Source organism: Theropithecus gelada, chromosome 7a (genome assembly GCF_003255815.1).
Source record: "Theropithecus gelada isolate Dixy chromosome 7a, Tgel_1.0, whole genome shotgun sequence".
Lineage (NCBI taxonomy): Eukaryota > Metazoa > Chordata > Mammalia > Primates > Cercopithecidae > Theropithecus > Theropithecus gelada.
In genome coordinates, this window is record NC_037674.1 from 8214474 (window position 1) to 8236234 (window position 21761).

Genomic DNA, 21761 nt, shown 5'->3' on the forward strand with positions numbered 1-21761 from the left:
CTAGCTACTTGGGAGATTGAAGCAGGAGAACTGCTTGAAGCCCAGAGGCAGAGGTTGCAGCGAGCCGAGATCACACCATTGCACTCCTGCCTAGGTGACAAGAGTAAGGCTCCATCTCAAAAAAAAAAAAAAAAAGAAAAAAGGCAGGGTTGATGGTATCATTCAACATTACACACTTTTCAAAACACTGCCTCAAACCTGCTTAGGTGTGAATTTCACAGCATCCTGGTGGGTCAGGGAGATTCAGATATTGTTAATCCTTTTTTTTTCCGAGACGGAGTTTTGCTCTTGTTGCCCAGGCTGGGGTGCAATGCCACGATCTCAGCTCACTGCAACCTCCGCCTCCCGGGTTGAAGCAATTCTCCTGCCTCAGCCTCCTGAGTAGCTGGGATTACAGGCACCCACCACCACACCCGGCTAATATTTGTGTTTTTAGTAGACACGGGGTTTCCCCAAGTTGGCTAGGCTAGTGTCGAACTCCTGACCTCAACTGATCCACCCGCCTCAGCCTCCCAAAGTGCTAGGATTACAGGCATGAGCCACCATACCCGGCCTGTTAATCCTTTTTTATAGAGAAGGGAAAATACGACAAGGAAGACAACCAGCCCAAGCTCACATAGCAAGTCAATAGCAGAACTTTTTCCTCGACACCATTTCTGCTACTATTAAAAATAAGAAGAACTAACCAACCAAACAAAAACCCACTAAAACAGGGAAATGGTAGCCGTGGTAGTAACAGTAGCAAAACCAAGAGCAGTTATCCTATGTTGAGCACTGACAGTGAGCCAGGCACTATGCTGAGCCTCATACGTGGATTACTTCATTGAATAATTACTTAGAGGAACATTATGAGCAGACATCATCTCATGCTATGGTGCAGGGATCCAGACACAGAGAGTGAAAGGACCTAGTACCGTTGCCTCAGATCTCACAGTCAGTGTGTGGCAGAGGTGTGATTCATCCTCATGGTTGTCTCTGACTGCTTAACAGTCTTGAACTCATTCTCTTACAGAAGGCTGGTGCCTCTCAGTTTCCAAGTCCTTGAGTCACTACTCAGAAGTCACCATCACAATGAGGCCTACCCTGAACACCCCATTTAAAATTGCAGACTCCACCCCCACCCTACTAAAATCGATTCTCCTTCCCCTGCACAACTATGGGATTGACAGGGTTTGTGTTTAGTGTTTGTTAATCTAAGCTCCACAGGGCAAGGATTTATTATTATTATTATTATTATTATTATTATTATTATTATTATTATTTTTGCCCTCAACACATCCCAATGCTTAAGACAGTGCTGTCCAACAGAGCTTTTTATACAATGGAAATGTTTTACATCTGTGCTATCCAATACAGCAGCCACTAGGCACAAGAACAAAATTGGAAAGTGGCTAGTGCAATTAAAGAACTAAATTATTTTATTTACTTTCATTATTTAATAGCCACATGTTACCATAGTGGACAGTGCAGGCCTAGAACAAATACCTAGCACAGTAAACCCCTAGGAAATATTTGCTAAATGAATGAAATTATAAATAAAACCTATTTTCCATACAACCTGTAGACTACTTTCACTAACTATAAATTAAATTTTATTTTTATTTCATAATAAAAATTATGGCTTTTTATTATGGCTGAAATGTCCATAATGGCTGAAAAAGTCCAGATTAAAGTTTGAAAATTCAGAAGATATGGCCAAAATAGCAAGCACCGATTTCATGAACTATTGGCTCCCTTTGCCATCTGCCACGCAAAACCTTCTGAAACATTTCCTGAAAACAGGAAAAGCACCAACAGCATGTAATGAACTTCCATGAATCTCACACACACACACACACACAGAAAATATGTACTAAATTCCCATGATACACACACATACATGTACAGGTATGTGTGTGTATATATGATATATACATATATACCATTTCCCTATATAAATACAGCTTTGGCATAATCACTCAGTACCTTTTTGACCTTGTTTTTTTTCTCAAAAGTCTCTGATAGAGGTTTTTTCTTTTGTTGAGTTGTATCTTTGGAGAATAAATACTCAAATTCACCAGGGTCCCGAATGTCAGGTTCTTCTAAGGAGTCCCATAAGGTTGGTGTAGCATTTTGGCTTAAAAGAGAAAATGACAAGTTAACCATAAGAACCAAAACAGGAGAGAATATAATACAATGAAATCTTTCTCAAATCCATTTTTTAATTTCATTTTTCTAAAAAAACACATAAAACTCTAATAATGCTTGGAGAAAAGCTTTTTATGTTATGCATCTGTTAAAGTCAAAATATACTATAGACCATTAAAACACACACAGACATATTTCCAAAAAAATAACTGTCATTAGGTACAATCAAAGATAGAGCTCTAGAGAAACTTCTGAGGACTAGAAATCCTGGGATTCGGATTCCTGGGGGCACCCAAGCTGCTCTTCCTTCAGTCTGTGGCATTTCCATGATGTGTAAAAATGGCATCGTATAAAGGCTGAAAAGATAACCAATTTGAGACTTTGACAGGCTAACTCTGAAGTAGACTGAAAATGGAGTACCAAAGTAAAGATCTGCCTCCTCTTTGGACTTTTTCAACTACTTTTAAATATAGTTTTTAGGATTCATGCAGGTAAACTCTGCAGGGTCCTTAATACGTAAACAGGCTGTGCCTATTTTAAAATACATGATTCCTAGTATCTCAGTTCCCTATACAATACTAACAACAAAAACCAACCAAAAACCTCCTCCATTGCACCTCATGGGATTTCAACTAAAGCAGCCATCGGGAAACTGTGCTGTTTGTCTTCCAGAAACAGGGGCACCCTAGTTTTGAAGGGAAGAAAGAACAGCTGTTGAGAATCCGGTGTAACAGAACAGCGTCTGTGAGCTGACTGCAGTGGTCACTCCTCAGGGCCCCTCAGTCAGAACACATCTCCCAAGTGTTTACTTTCTTATCTGAATTTCAAACACTATTAATGCCCACTGGTCAGGCGTGGTAGCTCACACCTGTAATCCAAGCACTTTGGGAGGTTGAGGTGGACAGATCACTTGGGGTCAGGAGTTCACGACCAGCCTGGTCAACATGGTGAAACTCCATCTCTATTAAAAATACAAAAAATTAGCTGGGCGTGGTGGTGGGCGCCTGTAATCCCAGCTACTTGGAAGGCTGAGGCAGAAGAATTGCTTGAACCCAGGAGATGGAGGTTGCGATGACCTGAGATTGTGCCACTGCACTCCAGCCTGGGTAACAGAACGAGAGTCCATGTCAAAATAATAATAATAATAATAAACTCTCTCAATGCCCACAAACAAATTTCATCTATATACTTACTGTTTATCAAACAAATGTATATGTTACAATCCATAACATCTAAAAGCTTTGTTTCCATACATATTTTCTCAATGAAAACTAAAAAGATAACTAATATGGAATGGGCCACAGAATGTTTTGATACTACAGGTGATTTGATATTTAAAACAGTTGGCAGCCCTGGCACCTCAGGTCTGCGTGTTCACATTTTGCAATAGATCTGCCTTTCCCATGATATATGACATTTTGGTGTTGGCCACATTCACCTCTTCTCTCCTCTACTTTTTATTTTTCAAATTATGATTTTGCCAATAGTTGAACCATGTAATAGTATGACATATGGAAGTTATAAAGTAGAACAATAGAATGAACACCTGGGAGACCATTACCCAACCCAAGGGCTAGAACATTTCCAGGGAAGCACATCAACGTATGTGTTCCTCCCTCAGCCATACCCCACTGCTACTCACTTAACTTCAACCTGAAACATAAGCACCATTAATGTGAAGTGCTTATCTCTGTGGTGCTGGGGGAGAGGTGGGGAGAAGCGGGATCTTGATTAAGGAAGTCAGTCGGGAATTCTGGAGTGAGCATTTGGCATGTTAAGGGCCACTGGTCTGGACCTCGGGAAGGTTCTGGGCAGCTAAGGGGTGATGCCTAGAGTGAGGTGATGCAGTGTGTCAGGCCAACTGCTCAGCCCCATCCCCACTTCCTGCACCTGCTTGGCTCTAGCTCCACGTACTGTGAGGTCAGGCCAGTGGAACGAGTAATATAATTCACTTACATTGTGGAGTACATTGGCTTTGGGAGTCAATGGTGATCAGTTTAAGCACCTGATCACCATTTACAACACTATTTCTATGGGAAAGGCATTTCCATTTCCAATATTGAATGAAAGAATTTTGGAACACTGCCTCTCAGTGATTTGGGGACAGCCAGCATTTGGCAGGGCAATAATAAGGACCTGCTTCACAACGAATGACCTGCCATGGTGGTCAGCTGACCCCTGAACATACCATTCTAGCTCAAAAGGCAGGCAGGGAGAGAGAGAGAAAGAAGGAAAGACAAGGAGACAAATGAGAAACTTACTAAGAAGATGAAAAGGTAGTTAGATGAGGATTTATTTTGCTTTAAGTGTCTCTTGCTTAGTCTAGAAATCACAAAACAGACACCCAAGAAGGCAAAACGTCAAAAGAAAAAAAATCAGTTCATACCAGGAGTCGAAAGCAATTTAGGTAGATGAGAAGCAGTGTATACATAATGCTGAAAATTCACATTTTGTTTCTGGCTTCCCAGAAGAGCAAGACCAACATTTATGATGCAATCATTACATAAACGACTTACTCCTCTAGTTGCACAAAATATTAAAGTATGATTTTGCCTCCTTTATGAGAAGGTATCCCAAATAATTGCACTTTTGCTCCTAAGCAAATACTCCACAGGCTCTTTGAATCATTTTCACTTAGAAGTAGCAGTGCTAATAGGTACAGAAAGTTGGAGAGACCCATAATAAAAGAACTTGAATATGTGGTACCACCAGGGAGTGTCCATGTTGCAGTCTTAACACATCAGAGATGGGCAGCCCCCATTTCAGGTTCAAATGCGCACCAAGCAGGGCTCTCTTGATGTCCTATTCATCTACTTTTCATTTTGCTCAAAAGTAAAGCCCTAGATATATGATGAAACCAATGAGACCTTCAGTATTCAATTGTTTTTCTTCTCAAAATGGCCAACTACATAAGCAGGAAACAACGTAGACAATGACGATCTCCAGCTTTCCCTTGGTCGTGTGCGAAGGGCCCATATCTCCCAGTGGGACTCTTTGGTGGCTGCTGTGGTCTACAGTTATCTGTTGCTCATGAAGTCTCTTGGGGAAGGAAGTGAAGGCAGGCTAGTGGGACACAGGTGTGGAACAGCTCCCCGTGCTGTCAGACACACTCGTTCAGGGCTTACAGGTGGGAGGCATCGCCCTGGAATGGCTGTGCACTAATTTGAGAACACTAATAAGGAAACATGACTCAAAATAAATATTCTGGGAAATGATTTTTTAGGAAATGTCTGAGTCTTTATTGGGAAGAAGGGAATACTAGTACTTTAGCTAATGGCAGAAGCTATTACAGGATCATCTCACTTTTTTATGAACCATTCATTTGGGAAATTACAAAGTATAATTGAATTTTGAAAAAAAGAAGTATCGGGATGTTCCAAAAACAGACTCTTGGCCCTTATTTTTTGTGAGAGGAAAGAGGAAAATATGAAGCACATATGCTCAGTTTTAGCGTATTCCTCACTCCTCCACAGGGATTTCCAGTTGTTTTATCATTGTGAGTTGTGTGTTATTTTGTTTCATATCCTGCCTTCCCTAAGCAAAATGTTATATACATTGAAGAATGCACTACCACATCATGACTTGGGAAAAGTTGTGAAATGTGTCCTATATTTGCCGTCCTTTACAAACAAACTTTAAAGGAGAAAGTGGTCAAGAGACAACTTAAGATCTCTTTCACTGTCCTCCTTCCAGGCTCAGAAATAAGGCAGAACAAATCACGCTCAAATCTGTTTGAATGGATGTTTCCAAGCAACTATACCTTGCTTTACAAACCCTGCTTAACAATCGATACAAATGGAAGATGCTTTCAACTATCCATATACTGACACCTTCTCTGAAGGGCATCAAGGTATAAAGGAAGATGGGAGAGTATTTAGCAGTTAGAAGAAATAGAGTTCAAGCAGAGAGAGTTTATATTTTAAGACTCTCCTCTGATCTAAAGAACTAATAACTTAGCCATGTCTCACTCTTTTAATAAAAATGGAAAAACACCCATTTCTGTTCAATGTCTATATTACAGGGTTGATTATAGCATTTAAAAACAAGACAGTAAAAAGAATTCTAAAAATCCTCATGAGCCTTCAGTATGCAGTCAGGTTCAATTCTTTATGATTACTCATCAATTGTAGCGATGTTGGGGAAAGCCCTGGCTTAGACCTGGACTCTTCTCTAGTCTATAAAATGGACCATGTGCCTTGGAGAAAAACCTAACACTGAAACACATTGTTTCTCCCAGCATCTTCAGAGAATATAGAGAGGCCCCACTGGAGACAGATGTTCTCCCCAAACATCCCAACCTTGTTTATCCAAGCATTCACGCTATCACACTTGATAATGGGTGCTACACTATGGAGACACTGACCTGGTAAGAATAAAATATCACTTGGGCTAAATCCTAGGAATTCACATGTTGAGAATGGGATAGGAGAGAACTTACCTCTTATCACTTATTTGTATCCTAGTCCAGTATAAAGGTTTCATGGGACAACTGGGTTCAATGGCTGGTTTTCGAGGACATTGACTGGAAGAAGAGCCAAGTCCAAAGAAGAGTCCAGGGGGAGGTGGGGGTGCAAGTCCTGGGGGTGGTGGAGCAGGAGGAGGCCCTCCAGGGTTGGGTGGGGCAGGGGAGTTAGGAAGTGGGGGTGGGGGTGGCGGTGGGGGTGGTGGAGGTCCAGCACTTGAAGATAGAGGTAGAGGTGGCGGTGGAGGAGGCGGCGGAGGTGGTGGCGGTGGCCCAGCACTCACAGGTGGCACTGGAGGTGCTGGAGACAAAGAGTCAAGTCCCGGGGGGAGGGGTGGAGGGGGAGGGATGGGTGCTGGCAAGGGCGGTGCGGTAGGCAGAGGCAATGCCTTCTGCTGATTTGATGCCGTGTCTTCCATTGGCTGGAGTGCTGCATGGATGTCTTTGTGGTCATTTGGGGGGGAGAGCTGGCTTAAAGAGGAGATATTCAGCTTTTTGGGTACTAATTGATTACTTCTGGTTGTCTTGCTTTCGCCTTCGCAGGGCTTGAGGAAGGTCTGTCTGTCTGTCTGGATGCACACATTTCTGAAGGTCTTTGGAGGGCAGTCATCATTGGTGGAAATGCACACATCTCTCCTCTCTTCACAACCCCCTCGCCATCTGTGTTCTAGCTCGTGTTTCAGATTTTCGATGGTTTCTTCTAGTCTTGCTGTTACCACTGCATGCTCGCCCCGGATATGAAATGCCCGAAGTTCAAACTGGGCCTGTAGGAAAATTCAGTGAGAAAGAAAGTAATGAGTTTATTAAGAACAAATATAAGAATTTAGAAACTCAATAATACCATCACGGTGCCACTGTAGCATGACCCATATAAATGCAGGGAAATACAGAGACATTCTTTCAAGAATCCATAAAGGTGTACATTTCACTCTGAATTTTCCAGGGACCTACACAGGCAGGAGTCAAAGCACAATTTCATCTAGCCTGAGCTCACGGGAGATGATTTTCATGGATTAAGGTTTAAAGTACATCTGTTACTTAAGAACTCTTACCCAGTTTTCATATCAAACACATAACTTTTAATAAAGCTTTGGACATGCTTGAATCTCTGTTTTATAACTTTGGGGTTTGGTTTCATAAAAGAAAACTGTAAAGAAAAAAATAGGTTTAGAGCTCCTCTGGCTTAGAGCTGCTGTTCTCCCAGTCTCCTTAGAATGTCTCTTTCACTGAGTTTCCAAGACAATTCAGCAGACACAAAAAGCAAGAGAAGAAGCCATGATAACTTACTTTTTTAAAGTTTCCCTATAAAAGCCCCAAGATTAGTATTTCTGTTTCATAATATAGCAATAAGGAAGCAATATAAAACATAATATATTACAATATATTACAGTATGCCATTTTCTTCTACTTACACAGCACTTTAAACTATGTAAGACAGTAGCCTTTTTAATGCTTATTGCCTCACTTATTTTAATGCACTGAGTCTGTAATTGTACACTTATAAGCACAGAGCTAGAGTACTCATAGTCATTAACTAGCCCGTTCCTGAGCATTCAAAGCTATTCATCCTATGACAGTTAACTGGAAAGCAATCAAATTTAGAATTTGATGAGAGTTTTCAAAATCCAGTTTAACAGTAATTAAATATTTTTGGTCAACTTAATTTCTGCCTCCCCCATGAGATTATAAACTCCACAAGACAAAAATGGTGACAGTATTGTCTTTATACGTGTATCCCAGCAGGTAGCACAGCGAGTACATAGCTTAGAAGAGATGGATGGATAAAAATCATGGGGATAGTTATATTCACTGTCACTGTCCCAAGAGCCTCCCTTATCAAGACTCTCTTCACTTCTCAGCACAAATATCTAGAACACCTAAGCACACACAAGTGCAGCTCCTTTTTGCATTAAAAAAGTAAAGAAATATTTTTAACAGTCTTGGAAGGAAAGGTATAAACATGGGAAGTTCGTCTACCTTCATTGAGATAACTTTTATACTATGATGTTTGCATAGTTCAGCAGATTGAATTATGAAGAGATCTACCACTTATCTGGTGTTAAAAAAAAAAAAACCTAGCTTTTAACTATTTTTTACTAGGTTCAACTTTTCCTTAATATTCATTCTCAAGAAAAAAATCCTAAAGAACTATAGTCAGGAGAACTGAAAGACAAAGTTTTTTGAAGGCTAATCTTCTCATACGTGGACATGGTAGCTCTGAGCCAACTCTGAGGGAAGTGGCTAGCTCAGGACACTGTCTATTTCTTGTGCAGTGCAGAGCGTTGAGTGCCTGAATTTGGAGTCGCACCACCTGTTTCACATCCTGGCTCAGGCACTTGCAAGTTCTATGACCTTAGACAGGGAACACTGTCTCCCTAAGCCTGAGTTTCTTCAAGTGTAAAGTAGGAATAATAGTGAGCCATCTCTAAGACTTTTATAAAAGTAAAATGAGATACTTCATATAAAACAGTAGGCATTATGCCTGGAACATAGAAATATTTGGATAAATCTTACTGTTAGTTTCTGTTGCTAATGCTAATAGCAAAGCAAGAGACTAACAAATTCCTAATTATTTTTTAAAATTTTCGAATAATGCTACCTTTGTAGAGGGATAGGCATAAAAGTAGGAAAAGCTCAAGCAATCAGAATAAGCAATGTACTGCAAATATGAAAGTTTACCTAGCCTTTTGTGAGTTCTACTACCAATTCCCTAAAAGTAATTTCGAGCTTCACTCAACTGTGAGATCAAGATAATCTTTGTTTCAACATTGTATCATTTCCATCTTCCTTTCTCTCTTTCTTTCCTGTCCACTTCCACCCACATCTTAGCCCTGATTACCACCCTGAATTACTCACCCACATTTTAATTTCATTCTAATGACTAGTTCGGTTCTGTTACAACAAACTAACTCTCAGCAGTTACTCTTAACTAAACCTTCTTTCAAGATTAAGAATCAAAACCTGACTTCAAACTATACTACAAGGCTACAGTAACCAAAACAGCATGGTACTGGTACCAAAACAGAGATATAGACCAATGGAACAGAACAGAGTCCTCAGAAATAATACCACACATCTACAGCCATCTGATCTTTGACAAACCTGAGAAAAACAAGAAATGGGGAAAGGATTCCCTATTTAATAAATGGTGCTGGGAAAATTGGCTAGCCATAAGTAGAAAGCTGAAACTGGATCCTTTCCTTACTCCTTATACGAAAATTAATTCAAGATGGATTAGAGACTTAAATGTTAGACCTAATACCATAAAAATCCTAGAGGAAAACCTAGGTAGTACCATTCAGGACATAGGCATGGGCAAAGACTTCATGTCTAAAACACCAAAAGCAACGGCAGCAAAAGCTAAAATTGACAAATGGGATCTAATTAAACTAAAGAGCTTCTGCACAGCAAAAGAAACTACCATCAGAGTGAACAGGCAACCTACAGAATGGGAGAAAATTTTTGCAATCTACTCATCTGACAAAGGGCTAATATCCAGAACCTACAAAGAACTCAAACAAATTTACAAGAAAAAAACAAACAACCCCATCAAAAAGTGGGCAAAGGATATGAACAGACATTTCTCAAAAGAAGACATGCATACAGCCAACAGACATATGAAAAAATGCTCATCATCACTGGCCATCAGAGAAATGCAAATCAAAACCACAATGAGATACCATCTCACACCAGTTAGAATGGCGATCATTAAAAAGTCAGGAAACAACAGGTGCTGGAGAGGATGTGGAGAAACAGGAACACTTTTACACTGTTGGTGGGATTGTAAACTAGTTCAACCATTATGGAAAACAGTATGGCGATTCCTCAAGGATCTAGAACTAGATGTACCATATGACCCAGCCATCCCATTACTGGGGATATACCCAAAGGATTATAAATTATGCTGCTATAAAGACACATGCACACGTATGTTTATTGCAGCACTATTCACAATAGCAAAGACTTGGAATCAACTCAAATGTCCATCAGTGACAGATTGGATTAAGAAAATGTGGCACATATACACCATGGAATACTATGCAGCCATAAAAAAGGATGAGTTTGCGTCCTTTGTAGGGACATGGATGCAGCTGGAAACCATCATTCTTAGCAAACTATCACAAGAACAGAAAACCAAACACCGCATGTTCTCACTCATAGGTGGAAACTGAACAATGAGATCACTTGGACTCAGGAAGCGGAACATCACACACTGGGGCCTATCATGGGGAGGGGGGAGGGGGGAGGGATTGCATTGGGAGTTATACCTGATGTAAATGACGAGTTGATGGGTGCAGCAGACCAACATGGCACAAGCATACATATGTAACAAACCTGCACGTTATGCACATGTACCCTACAACTTAAAGTATAATAATAATAAATAAATTAAAAAAAAAAAAAAAGAATCAAATATTCAAGAAGCAATAATTTTACTCAATCCTCAACTTCTTAATGATATGAAAGAATTGCAAAGACATATTGAATGGTGAAACTTTCCCTAATAAGGGAAATATTTTTTGGTGAAATTACTGAGTTTCTGCCTCCCCTATCGGATTATAAACTCAAGATGAAATCTTGTATCTACAGCAAAAGCCCTGGCCCCCACCTCCTCCTCTTTCTACCACTAATGATCTTCTAAATCTGTTGAAGCTGACATGTAAAGCTATATATCATTTTAGCAGCTTGGAGGTAATGCATTTCTTTAGTGTAGTGGGCAGAATACAAATTGGGCAGTAAAGTTCACCTCTCTGTACCTCAGTTTTTTTGTAAGCAAAACGGGGATAATAAAATGTACTTGACAGAGCAGATATGCCAGGGAGGCAAATTAATATATGTAAAACAAAATAAGAAGAGTGTTTGAAGAGTGTTTACTATTTCAGTTTGCTGTCATTATTATTGTCTCTCTAACACCTGACAGATCAGAGCCCAGTGGCCCCATTAGCTTGCTCTTGGTTCTGGGTATGCTTCCCAGCCCCACGCCCTCTACTGTCTACAAGCTCTATGCTTCTAAAGCAAAAATAGACATACCAAAATCCTTCTTAAATTCCTTTAGCTATTGCACTTTCTAACCCTATCTCTTTTCCTTCGCAGCAGAGCTTTTTTGGAAAAAAAAAAAAAAAAAACACTCAACCCATGCTTTATTTTCCTCATTCATTCACTTTTCACCCAGTTACTGGCTTCCATCCCCACTATCCTACTGAAACTCCATGATTTGACTGTTGCATTCAATCCGCACTTTTCAGTGATTTTTGACCTCTCTGCCACATTTGTTAGAGTTGACTGTTCCAGAAGCACTGAAATTCTGCTTCCCTGAACTCGATTCCACCTCTCTCCTTTTGTTTACTTCCTACTTCTCTGCTGCCCCTAGTCAATCTGTAGACTCATTCATCCCTTAAGTGTGGTTTTCTTGGCGTATTCCTTGCATTTTTTTCCTTCTCACACTATACAATCTTTCTAGATGATCTCATATACTCATATGATTAATGACACTAAGTGAGTACCTTCTAACTTGGTACCTTGAGATCATATTTCCAACTATCCTCTGGATTAATCTACTTAAATATTTAACTAGCTGCCTCAGATCCAACAGGCTGGAAAGTGAACTCATTGTTGCCGAACCCCAATGTGTTCCTCCTTTGAAATTCCTCCTCACCATTAATGGCCTCATCACCTCCAGTCAGCACATCCAGAAACCTGATGTCATGCTGAATTTCTTGCTCTCTCTCATCCTCAACATGCTATTGATCAAGTGTTACCGATTTCTCTTGTCACCCCCACCACCTCAATCTTTCACTGGACAAAGGCAATGAGCATTTTCTTGACACAAATTTAGCCACTTTAGTTCCAAGAAGATTTTGAAAAAAATAATAATAAACGCAGATCCCTAGTCCTTAAAATCTCTCCAATAATTAGCTGTTACTTGCAGACTACCACTAACTCTTTAGCACAGACACATCAACAGCTCTTCTGATCTGTTTTCTGACCAGCTTCTCCACTATTAGCTTTTGTCTCTTCCCCGGATATGCCCCGGATTCCAGTCTTCTAAACAGGTCCATGCTCTTTCATGCAGTCTTTGTGAATACCGTCCTCTTCCAATACCCTTCCTCTGTTGCAAACACCCAAGGTAGGGGGCAGATTACCAGGCACAGACTCCATGAATGGGTTCCTCACATACTATATTCACTGATATGGAGAATGACCAAATAAGAAGGAAAACAATGAATTTCCATGTACTGCACACCAAGACGCTGAGATGATAGTATGATAGTAAGAAATCTTTCTGGATCACTAAAATTTAATTGCCTCTCTCTGCCCCTCACCCCCCAAAAAAACACTTGCCTTTGACTTTTCTTGTTTCATAATCTCTTTTGATCATTCCCATTTTGTCTTGGTTGTGTTCATGATCTCAGTGTGGCAGAGCAACTCAAAATGATTAAAGTAATAAGCACCTAATTCATTCTCTGTCCATATCGTACCAATTATTTCAAATTGTGTCTGGCTCTATTATAAACGAAACATCTCAAGCTCATGCATACCATGAACTGAAGCTTTGGGAAAGCTAATCTTTAAACACTATTTTTATTTCCTGTTAGCTACCACTTCTACTTTGTACATGGATATTATGTGCTGTTCCCCCCTCCTTTATCCAGATACATAGCTAGAAAGACTGGTAATGATTTGGTGATTCTAATACAGACCAGAACTTTGTTAGATAATCATGTACTCCCAATCTTTGCTCAGGATCCTGAGAATCTTTAGGAAGTGTCAAGATCAGTCCCTTACAAAGGAAGCTACAGATAATGCCAGGTCAAGGAAACAAAATGCCTTTATATCCTGTTAACTTTACTTACACATTGAACATGTGCTTGTAAGCAGTATCCAATTATAAGCCCTCCTTTTATTTTTAGATCAATGTTCTTGAAGACATATAAAGAAAATCTCAAGATTTCCCCTTTCTCTCACTCTCCCTGCTAAAAATCTGCTGATTTGACCCCAATACATAATTTGAAAAGAGACAGGTGCTAAGGTTTGATATCTTTCCAGTTTTTAAGTTTTACCTACCTTCCTTTACTCTTAATTTGTTAGCTTCAATTACTTTTATTTTTAATCACATCCTCTTCTCACCTGCAATAGTCTGCTATAATATATATGTCCATCTCTTAGTAAGAAAGATTCAAACTTACTAGCTTTGAGAGGACAATGCCAATTAAACCATCCTGTTTTGATTACCTTTTCTTCCTAGTGGCACAATTTTTATCTTTCTAACAAAGTGGTTCTCAAGCCCTGCTCCCATTAGAATCACCTGGAGAGTTTTGTGGACGACACTGGTGCTCAGGCCCATCCCCAGAAACCCCCATTTAATTAGTCTGAGATGATGCCTTTGCACAGGTGTCTTTAAAGCACCGCAAAAGATTCTAATGGGACCCAGAGGTGAAATAAACAACAACTGTTCTTAATCTGAATTCTGCTCTAACACAGCTGAGACAGTGTAACGACACAGTATCAATGGGTCATTCTGGCAATGACTTTCACTTGGGTCATTTCAGCATCTCCAAAGAAATGTGTTATTTGGTATAGTCCCTTTCCTAACTCTGATATGCCCAATAAAGGGAATATTCCTTCATTGTCCAGATTGAGAATAGTTATTCTACACAGTAGACAAGCCTAAATTCTTTCCATGATACTCATGGCTCTTCAAAACTTGGCCTCTGCCTGCTCGCCCAGATATTTCCCTACTCTTTCCCTATGCTACACCACTACAGACGACCAACACCCACATCTCTACTCTTTCACACATGCTGTTTCATCTACTTAGAGCTCCTTTTATCCATTTTCGCCTAGTGAAAGCTCTGAAAAAAAAATGCAATCAAGCTCAACTGAATCTTCTGGCTTAAACTTTTCTTAATTCTGCTTGGCAAAAGTTTTCCTTTTTGTTTCCAAACAACATTCTAGGTTCACGTTGCATTATAGTCATTTATGTTTATCTTCTTTCAAATCTAAAAACTGCAGGCAGTTGGGGACCACAAGTTAATCATATTTGAACCTCCAGAGCATCACACACTGCTTGCCTAGTTAGCCATCCACAAATGCTTATTGATTTTAGTGTTAAATATTAAGACTTCCTCAAGCCTCTGTATTACCCATCCATTTGTAAGTGAAACTCCAAAAAAATTTAAGGAGAGATAAAGATCTTTTTCTCTTTGCTATTCCCATACACAGCAAACTCTTAAGACCTGTTGTCAATTGTTAGTCATTACAGACTAATACTGAAATGAGAGCAGACATACTAAACACTCCTCTGATCTCTTTTCTGATACTTGCTCCACTTTTGGACTAGAACACTCATAAAACATCCAAGTTTTTTTTAATGAAGATATTTCTAAAAGTTGATGTTGATCATGTTAGTTTTAATAATTCAAAATACTTAATATAGACAAAATTCTCTTCACAGTCAGCTCAAAGGCTATTCCCATACATATAATGAACTAGCCAGTAGAAATGAACCACATTTGTGATTCTAATCTGATTAGGAACTGGACTCTAGCAACTTCCCCAGCCTCCTTTGGGGATGGTTCTCCCTTCCCCTACCAAATCCTCATTATTTTTTAATATCCTCCCCATTACCACTGCTCAGAGATATCATCGAAGGAACACACTGTACTGAAACCCAAGCAACAGAGGAGACTTTTGCTTGTCTGGTCCCCACAAGCATGTCTGTCAAAAAGAAGGTGGAAAAACGCCTACTGATGAAAGACATCGTGTGGGTGCCAAGCACTGTGGAAAAATCATCCGTTAGCATTTTGTTGTTACGAACATTCTCTCTAGGTGGTGCTGCCAGGGCCAATAAAAAATCAGGTTATCTGCTGTACAACTTGACTAAGTCAGTCTTTTCCAGGGACTCTTCCAAATTCTACATCCCTAGGCTGGGGAAAGCTAGACAGTCCTTGGGGGCTGCATGGAGGCTCAACAAAGCTTTGCCACCTCTGAAAAGTGTGGTGTGAGCAGAGGGAAGGAAGGGAAAGTGAGGCTTGGGAGCACAAAATGCCTCGAAGGGATGGGATTCAGTTCTTACAGAATGCTTAGGTAAGGCAAGGAGATGGTGATTCTATGGCTTTGGATGTGCGTATGAGTTTTTTCTGTTTTCTTTTTGAAGGTTGCCCAGAGACTTCAATAACCCCTTAGTTAATTGGCTTATACTTGCCACTGTAAAAACAAAAGTTTTTATTAATGAAGAGAATGGCACTGGGTTTGATGAGAACCCCATAAATTAACAAAAGCTGGTTTTAATTAACTATTACAATTTTTTTGTTCTTATCAGAAATGAAAGCACATCAAGTTACAATCAAAAGGCCATCTCAAGGACACTTAGAAACATGAGGCACATTTGACACATTTCTGTAATTAGAACTTGCTGGGAGGGATAAAGACATAGAGGAACAGGGCAGGGAAAGAAGGGGTAAAGAGTAATTGACACGAAGTTGACTCCGAGTAAAACCCAATGCATGCAATGCTGGAGAGTACACATGTGTAAAAACGGTGCTGACCTCCAGTAATCACCTGCCATGTTGATGCTCGGGAAAGATAAGAAGAGAATCCAAACCAACATGGCGTGAGTGTTCCAGGCACTATGCTAGGTGCCTTCATCCTTGCATCTCTGCAAGGCAGACATTCTGGGGGAGGTATTAATCTGTATAAGATCCCACAGCTAAAAAATAGTAACAAGGGGATTTCAATCCTGGCTGATATAAAAATTTATGCTCTTTCTGCCTTACTATTTTGAATTAATAACAGCTGACTCCCTAAACTGACATCCAGTAAACACCAGTAACTCATAATTAATGATTAGTAACACTACGTTACACCTATTACTTACAATGTATTTGCATTACATCAATGCATATAATTACGACAACAGTCTGTGACAACACTGGTATTGTGGCTGTTTTCCAGATGAAGAAAGAGAAGCACTGAGGAATTAAGTAAATTGCCAATAAAAGATAGACTAAGTTACTATCCACCTTATCACTGATCTTCAGTGGCTAATAATCCTTCCCATGCAATACATTTTAGGAAGTCAGTATGCTAACACGCAAAAAAAAAGATACTTTCTAGTCTCAGATACTTTCTTCAAAATACTTGCCCTCCGTCCTCCTGAAAAAGAAATGGAATGATTAAGTAAATAATTGATTTGAAGTTTCTTGGCTCTCAGGTGGAAAAAGCATTGGGTTCAAAGACTTGAATTCTACTCCTGGTTATCTCAATCATTAGCTACTTGCTCTTAGCCAAGTTTTGAATTTCCTCTAAGCCTCATTTTATATCTATCTCAAATGGGAGGTTTAAAGTATTTAGTCATTAAGATTTCCTCTAGTACTAAAACATTAATAATTTCCACACCCAAGACTCTCATATCACTTTGTTTCAAAGCTTCTTTGAACACATCTATATTCATGAAAACTTCGTAAGGGCTTAAAGCACAGTATTATCTAAACAATACAAAGAGACAGTCTCAATTCTCATTGTGAATGCAAATGTTCACATAAAATCAGATTCAACAAGGTGCTCTGAAAACCAGTGATGAGTATGCAGTTTAGACAAAATTATTCTTTTTTTTTTTTTTTTTTTTTTTTTTGAGACAGAGTCTCTGTTATCAGGCTTGAGTGCAGTGGTGCGATCTTTACTCACTTCAACCTCCGCCTCCCACGTTTAAGTGATTCTCCTGCCTCAGCCTCCCAAGAAGCTGGGACTACAGGTGCATGCCACTACGCCCAGCTAATTTTTGTATTTTCAGTAGAGACAGGGTTTCACCATGTTGGCCAGGATGGTCTCGATCTCTAGACCTTGTGATCCCCCGCCTCAGCCTCCCAAAGTGCTGGGATATGAGTCACTGCATCCAGCCTATCCATTATTTTTGAAAGGTGATGGTTAATTACAAGTATTAAGGAATACACCTTTAAAATCAGCAAATATAACCATGGATAGTCATCCAAGGAAGTAGCAAGAAAGTAAAACAAATGTTTGAAATCTGCAGTGAGGTTTATACTTGAGACACAAAACAAAATTGTAGCCAGAGTGCATTTTAGTAAATAAAAGGCATTGTTACTCATGGGGGAACTTCAGTAACATTTTATTTCTAAATTATTAATATCTAAAACATAAGTCACAGAATCAATATATATCCATGGAAATGACTTTCAGACTTCATTTTTCCAAAAAGTAGTTCTAAACCCGAAGAGCAAACCTAAGACTGCACATTTTAGGCGATGAGCCAACGTACTAATTCCTTCTCTATTAAAAGAGAGAGCTTGCAATTTTATGTTGTATTATTATTATCACTACTGAAGCTGCAGCTAGTCCAATGAGGCATTACACCATTCTAGAGTACATTCAAGTTTAGAAGAAACAGATGATAAGCCCTGGTCCTTAATACACTGTGACGAACTGTGGTTCTCCAATTAATTACAGTAATCATTTTAATATTTCCCTCTAGATTCCTCACACACTTGTCTATAAAGGGACACTATCCCATGGCCAATGTCCATCTGCACAACAGGATCATTTTGAACACGATGATGTGGATTCCTCAATCATGTTTGCCTTACATACTCCCAACACTTAGTATATTTCTTAAATTGGAATTCGGTAGGAAATGAAAAAATGACATTAGGTCAATTATACAGAATTATCAAATGGTGTCAGTTGATATCAAAAGGGGCCAGCTGTTGAGTTCTTTCTGGTGTAAAAGCTGAAACTTATGCATAAGACTCTAGGAGTATTGACTAGAGTCAATCACAGTCAAGTTCCCACAACTTTACAAACGATACAGCTCTCTGGGAGCAAGAAGAGGCTCAGAGGAGTGGTTGGTGATAAACGTTCTGCGATGAGCTTACTCTTTATAGCAGTGCTGTATAAATCTGGTAGAAGGCAAACAGGTTTTCATTACAACAAAGATGGCATCCCTACCAGCCAATATTCAAACAAGCTTTGAGAGCATCTGCAAAGTACCAGATGATCCTGTGAAAAATAAGAAACCATTTGCCCAGTGCGGTGGCTCACGCCTGTAATCCCAGCACTTTGGGAGGCCAAAGCAGGCGGATCACGAGGTCAGGAGATAGCGACTATCCTGGCTAACAAGGTGAAACCCTGTCTCTACTAAAAAATACAAAAAAATTAGCTTGGCCTGGTGGCGGGCGCCTGTAATCCCAGCTACTCGGGAGGCTGAGGCAGGAGAATGGTGTGAACCCGGGAGGCGGAGCTTGCAGTGAGCCCAGATCGCGCCACTGCCTTCCAGCCTGGGCGATGAAACAACACTCTGTCTCAAAACAAACAAACAAACAAACCATTCATACTTCGAGAAGCTCACATTCTAGGTAGAAATAATAATATATTTGTGGCCGGGCGCGGTGGCTCAAGCCTGTAATCCCAGCACTTTGGGAGGCCGAGACGGGCGGATCACGAGGTCAGGAGATCAAGACCATCCTGGCTAACACGGTGAAACCCCGTCTCTACTAAAAATACAAAAAGCTAGCCGGGCGAGGTGGCGGGTGCCTGTAGTCCCAGCTACTCGGGAGGCTGAGGCAGGAGAATGGTGTAAACCCAGGAGGCAGAGCTTGCAGTGAGCTGAGATCTGGCCACTGCACTCCAGCCTGGGCGACAGAGCGAGACTCCGCCTCAAAAAAAAAAAAAAAAAAAAAAAAAGAAATAATAATATATTTGTAAGTTACGATTAATTCCCAGGACAACTGAGCTGGTGTGAGTTTTACAGTGCTATTATTCTTATAATTATTCAGACATAATTTTTTCCTTGACAACTGAAGAAAACCCAGGATCATACCATCAACTGCATTTGATTCATCCAGCAAACGCATACCAAGTCGTTTGTGTTCACTGTATATTCCATCAGCAACAAGCTACTCCAAGCCCAACCATGCATAAACCAACCTCCCTGAATTAATTTTTGCAAGTAAGCAAGGCGATATTTGGCTTTCCACCTTCATTACTTAAACAAATGACCAGTGATGCATGCCTGGATCACAATCACCTTCTCCTTGCCACTTCGAGTTTTCCCAGGGATTAGTCACTTGATAAATCTGCCATTGAATGGGTTTTAAATTATAGGCCAATCGACAGGGCAAACAAACAAGAGGGTTTGCTTGTCTTTCTTTAGGATTTGGGTTCTGGCTTAGGATGCCTCCTCTAGAAGAAGCTAGGAAGGGAAATGTTTTAAATTTCCAAAAATTGCTCACCCCAGCCAAAAGGCACACTCATTATACAAGACATAAGTTGAGATGCCAAAAAGGGATCACAGAATTGAATATAGTCTTAATTCCTTAAAAAGAGACCCAACAAGAAATATTTTCTACTAGAATTTGAGTGTCTAGGTCAGTTTGGAAAAAAAACAAAAACAAAAACAAACAAACAAACAAAAAAAACTAAAATAGGGTCACAGTACTTGGCTTTAGCTCTGCATAAGGCTACTATATAACCTTAAATTTGCTTTATATATCTGGCTTTTTTTTTTCTTTACAAACCAGGTTTCTAGGGATCCAAGGAGGTGCTTCAGTTCTGTAAACACTTAGTTTTCACACTATTTTAAAAGAATATTTAATCTTAAATATTGTGATTTTTAAAACTGTACAGTATTATGCCACAAATTTTACACATTTATATACCAACAGCACACCTACTACTGGGGTACTTGGTTTTCTGTTTTGTTTTACTTCAGTCTTTGGAATACCAAATTTTCTCTGATTTTCTGAATCTATGTCTCTAAAATGGTTTCATTGATTAGGGAAAATTATAACTGGTCTATTTTCCTTCTTTTTCTTTTTTCTTCTTTTAAAATTCAGACTCATGCATATACACTTTGGGAGGCCGAGGAAGGTGGATCATCTGAGGTTAGGAGTTCAAGATCAGCCTGGCCAATGGAAAAACCCCATCTCTACTAATAACACACAAAAAATTAGCCAGGCATGATGATGCACACTTGTAATCCCAGCTACTCAGGAGGCTGACGCACAGAAATTGCTTGAACCTGCGAGGCGGAGGTTGCAGTAAGCAGAGATTGTGCCACTGCACTCCAGTCTGGGTGACAAAGTGAAACTATGTCTCAAAAAAGAAAGAAATTTCCCATAATTCATGTTTAATTTTAGAGACTCTTTTACTTTATTCCATTCTATTCAAACCCTGGGATTTTAACAGGAATTTTTTTTTTTTCAAAAAATGTTTCCATTTGTAACTATGTATTTTGTAAAATGTGATTTTTGAGATTTTCTGTCACTAAAATATTACATTAAAATTAATTAAATTCTGTGCTAACATAAGACTCAACAGTCTTTGATTCAACTTCTCAGTCAACTTTGTCGTCATCAAAAAAGCATCTTAATGAAAACACAGAAGAATATACTTAGGACCTTGGATTAGGCAGAGTTCTTACATATGCCATCAAAAGCATGATTCATTTAGCACAGGACAGCAAAAGCATGATTCATTTAGGATATTGTACTTAGTTTGATTTAGGCACTCTGCAATGTATACACATATCAAAACACAATATTGTACACCATAAGCATATACAATTGTTGTCAACTAAAAAATTAATTTTTTAAAAAGCATGATCCATTTAAAAATTGATCAATTAGACCTCTTCACAATTAAAATTTTCTGTTTGTTTCAAGTCTGTAAGCCACACAGGGAAAAAATGTTGGAAAACAAATAACAGACAAAGGACTTGCTTCCGGAGCATAGAGAGAACTCAGTTAAAACAAAAATAAGGGGGGGAAAAAAAAAACTCCCTCCACCCTCCAAGAATGGGTAAAAGATTTGAACAGATAATCTACCAAGGGAGACATGTGAATAGCAAATAAGCACATAAAAAGATGTTCAACATCACTAGCCATCTCAATAGGGAGACACAAATTAAAACCACGTAAGGCATCACCACTGCACGCCTACTGGGAGAAGGGAGGAGAGCGAAGAGTGAGAGAAGAAAACAGACCAACCTGACAATACCAAGTGCTAGTGAGAATGTGGAACAACTAGAACTATCAGATTGCAGACGGGAATGGACAGTGGTACAGCCACTTCGGAAAGCAGTTCGGCCATTTCTTATAAAGTTAAACATACACTTTCCATATCAACTATCAATTCCACTCCTACACATTTGCCCAAG

General features: G+C 39.6%; 1 protein-coding gene and 1 non-coding gene across 3 annotated transcripts in view; one reads left to right on the top strand and one right to left on the bottom strand.

Moving 5' to 3' along the window:
• Nucleotides 1–21761, bottom strand: part of FMN1 (formin 1) — a 389651-nt gene that overhangs the window by 199925 nt on the left and 167965 nt on the right. For both annotated transcript variants that reach the window (XM_025390157.1, XM_025390158.1), the window contains 2 exons: nucleotides 6566–7353; nucleotides 1966–2116 (listed from right to left, as the gene is read on the bottom strand). In XM_025390157.1, the coding sequence (XP_025245942.1) occupies nucleotides 1966–2116; nucleotides 6566–7353 (939 nt within the window). The remainder of the gene's footprint in view (nucleotides 1–1965; nucleotides 2117–6565; nucleotides 7354–21761) is intronic.
• Nucleotides 8586–8650, top strand: LOC112628183. Its single transcript, XR_003120354.1, has one exon. It is a non-coding gene; the product is annotated as a small nucleolar RNA SNORD77 (small nucleolar RNA).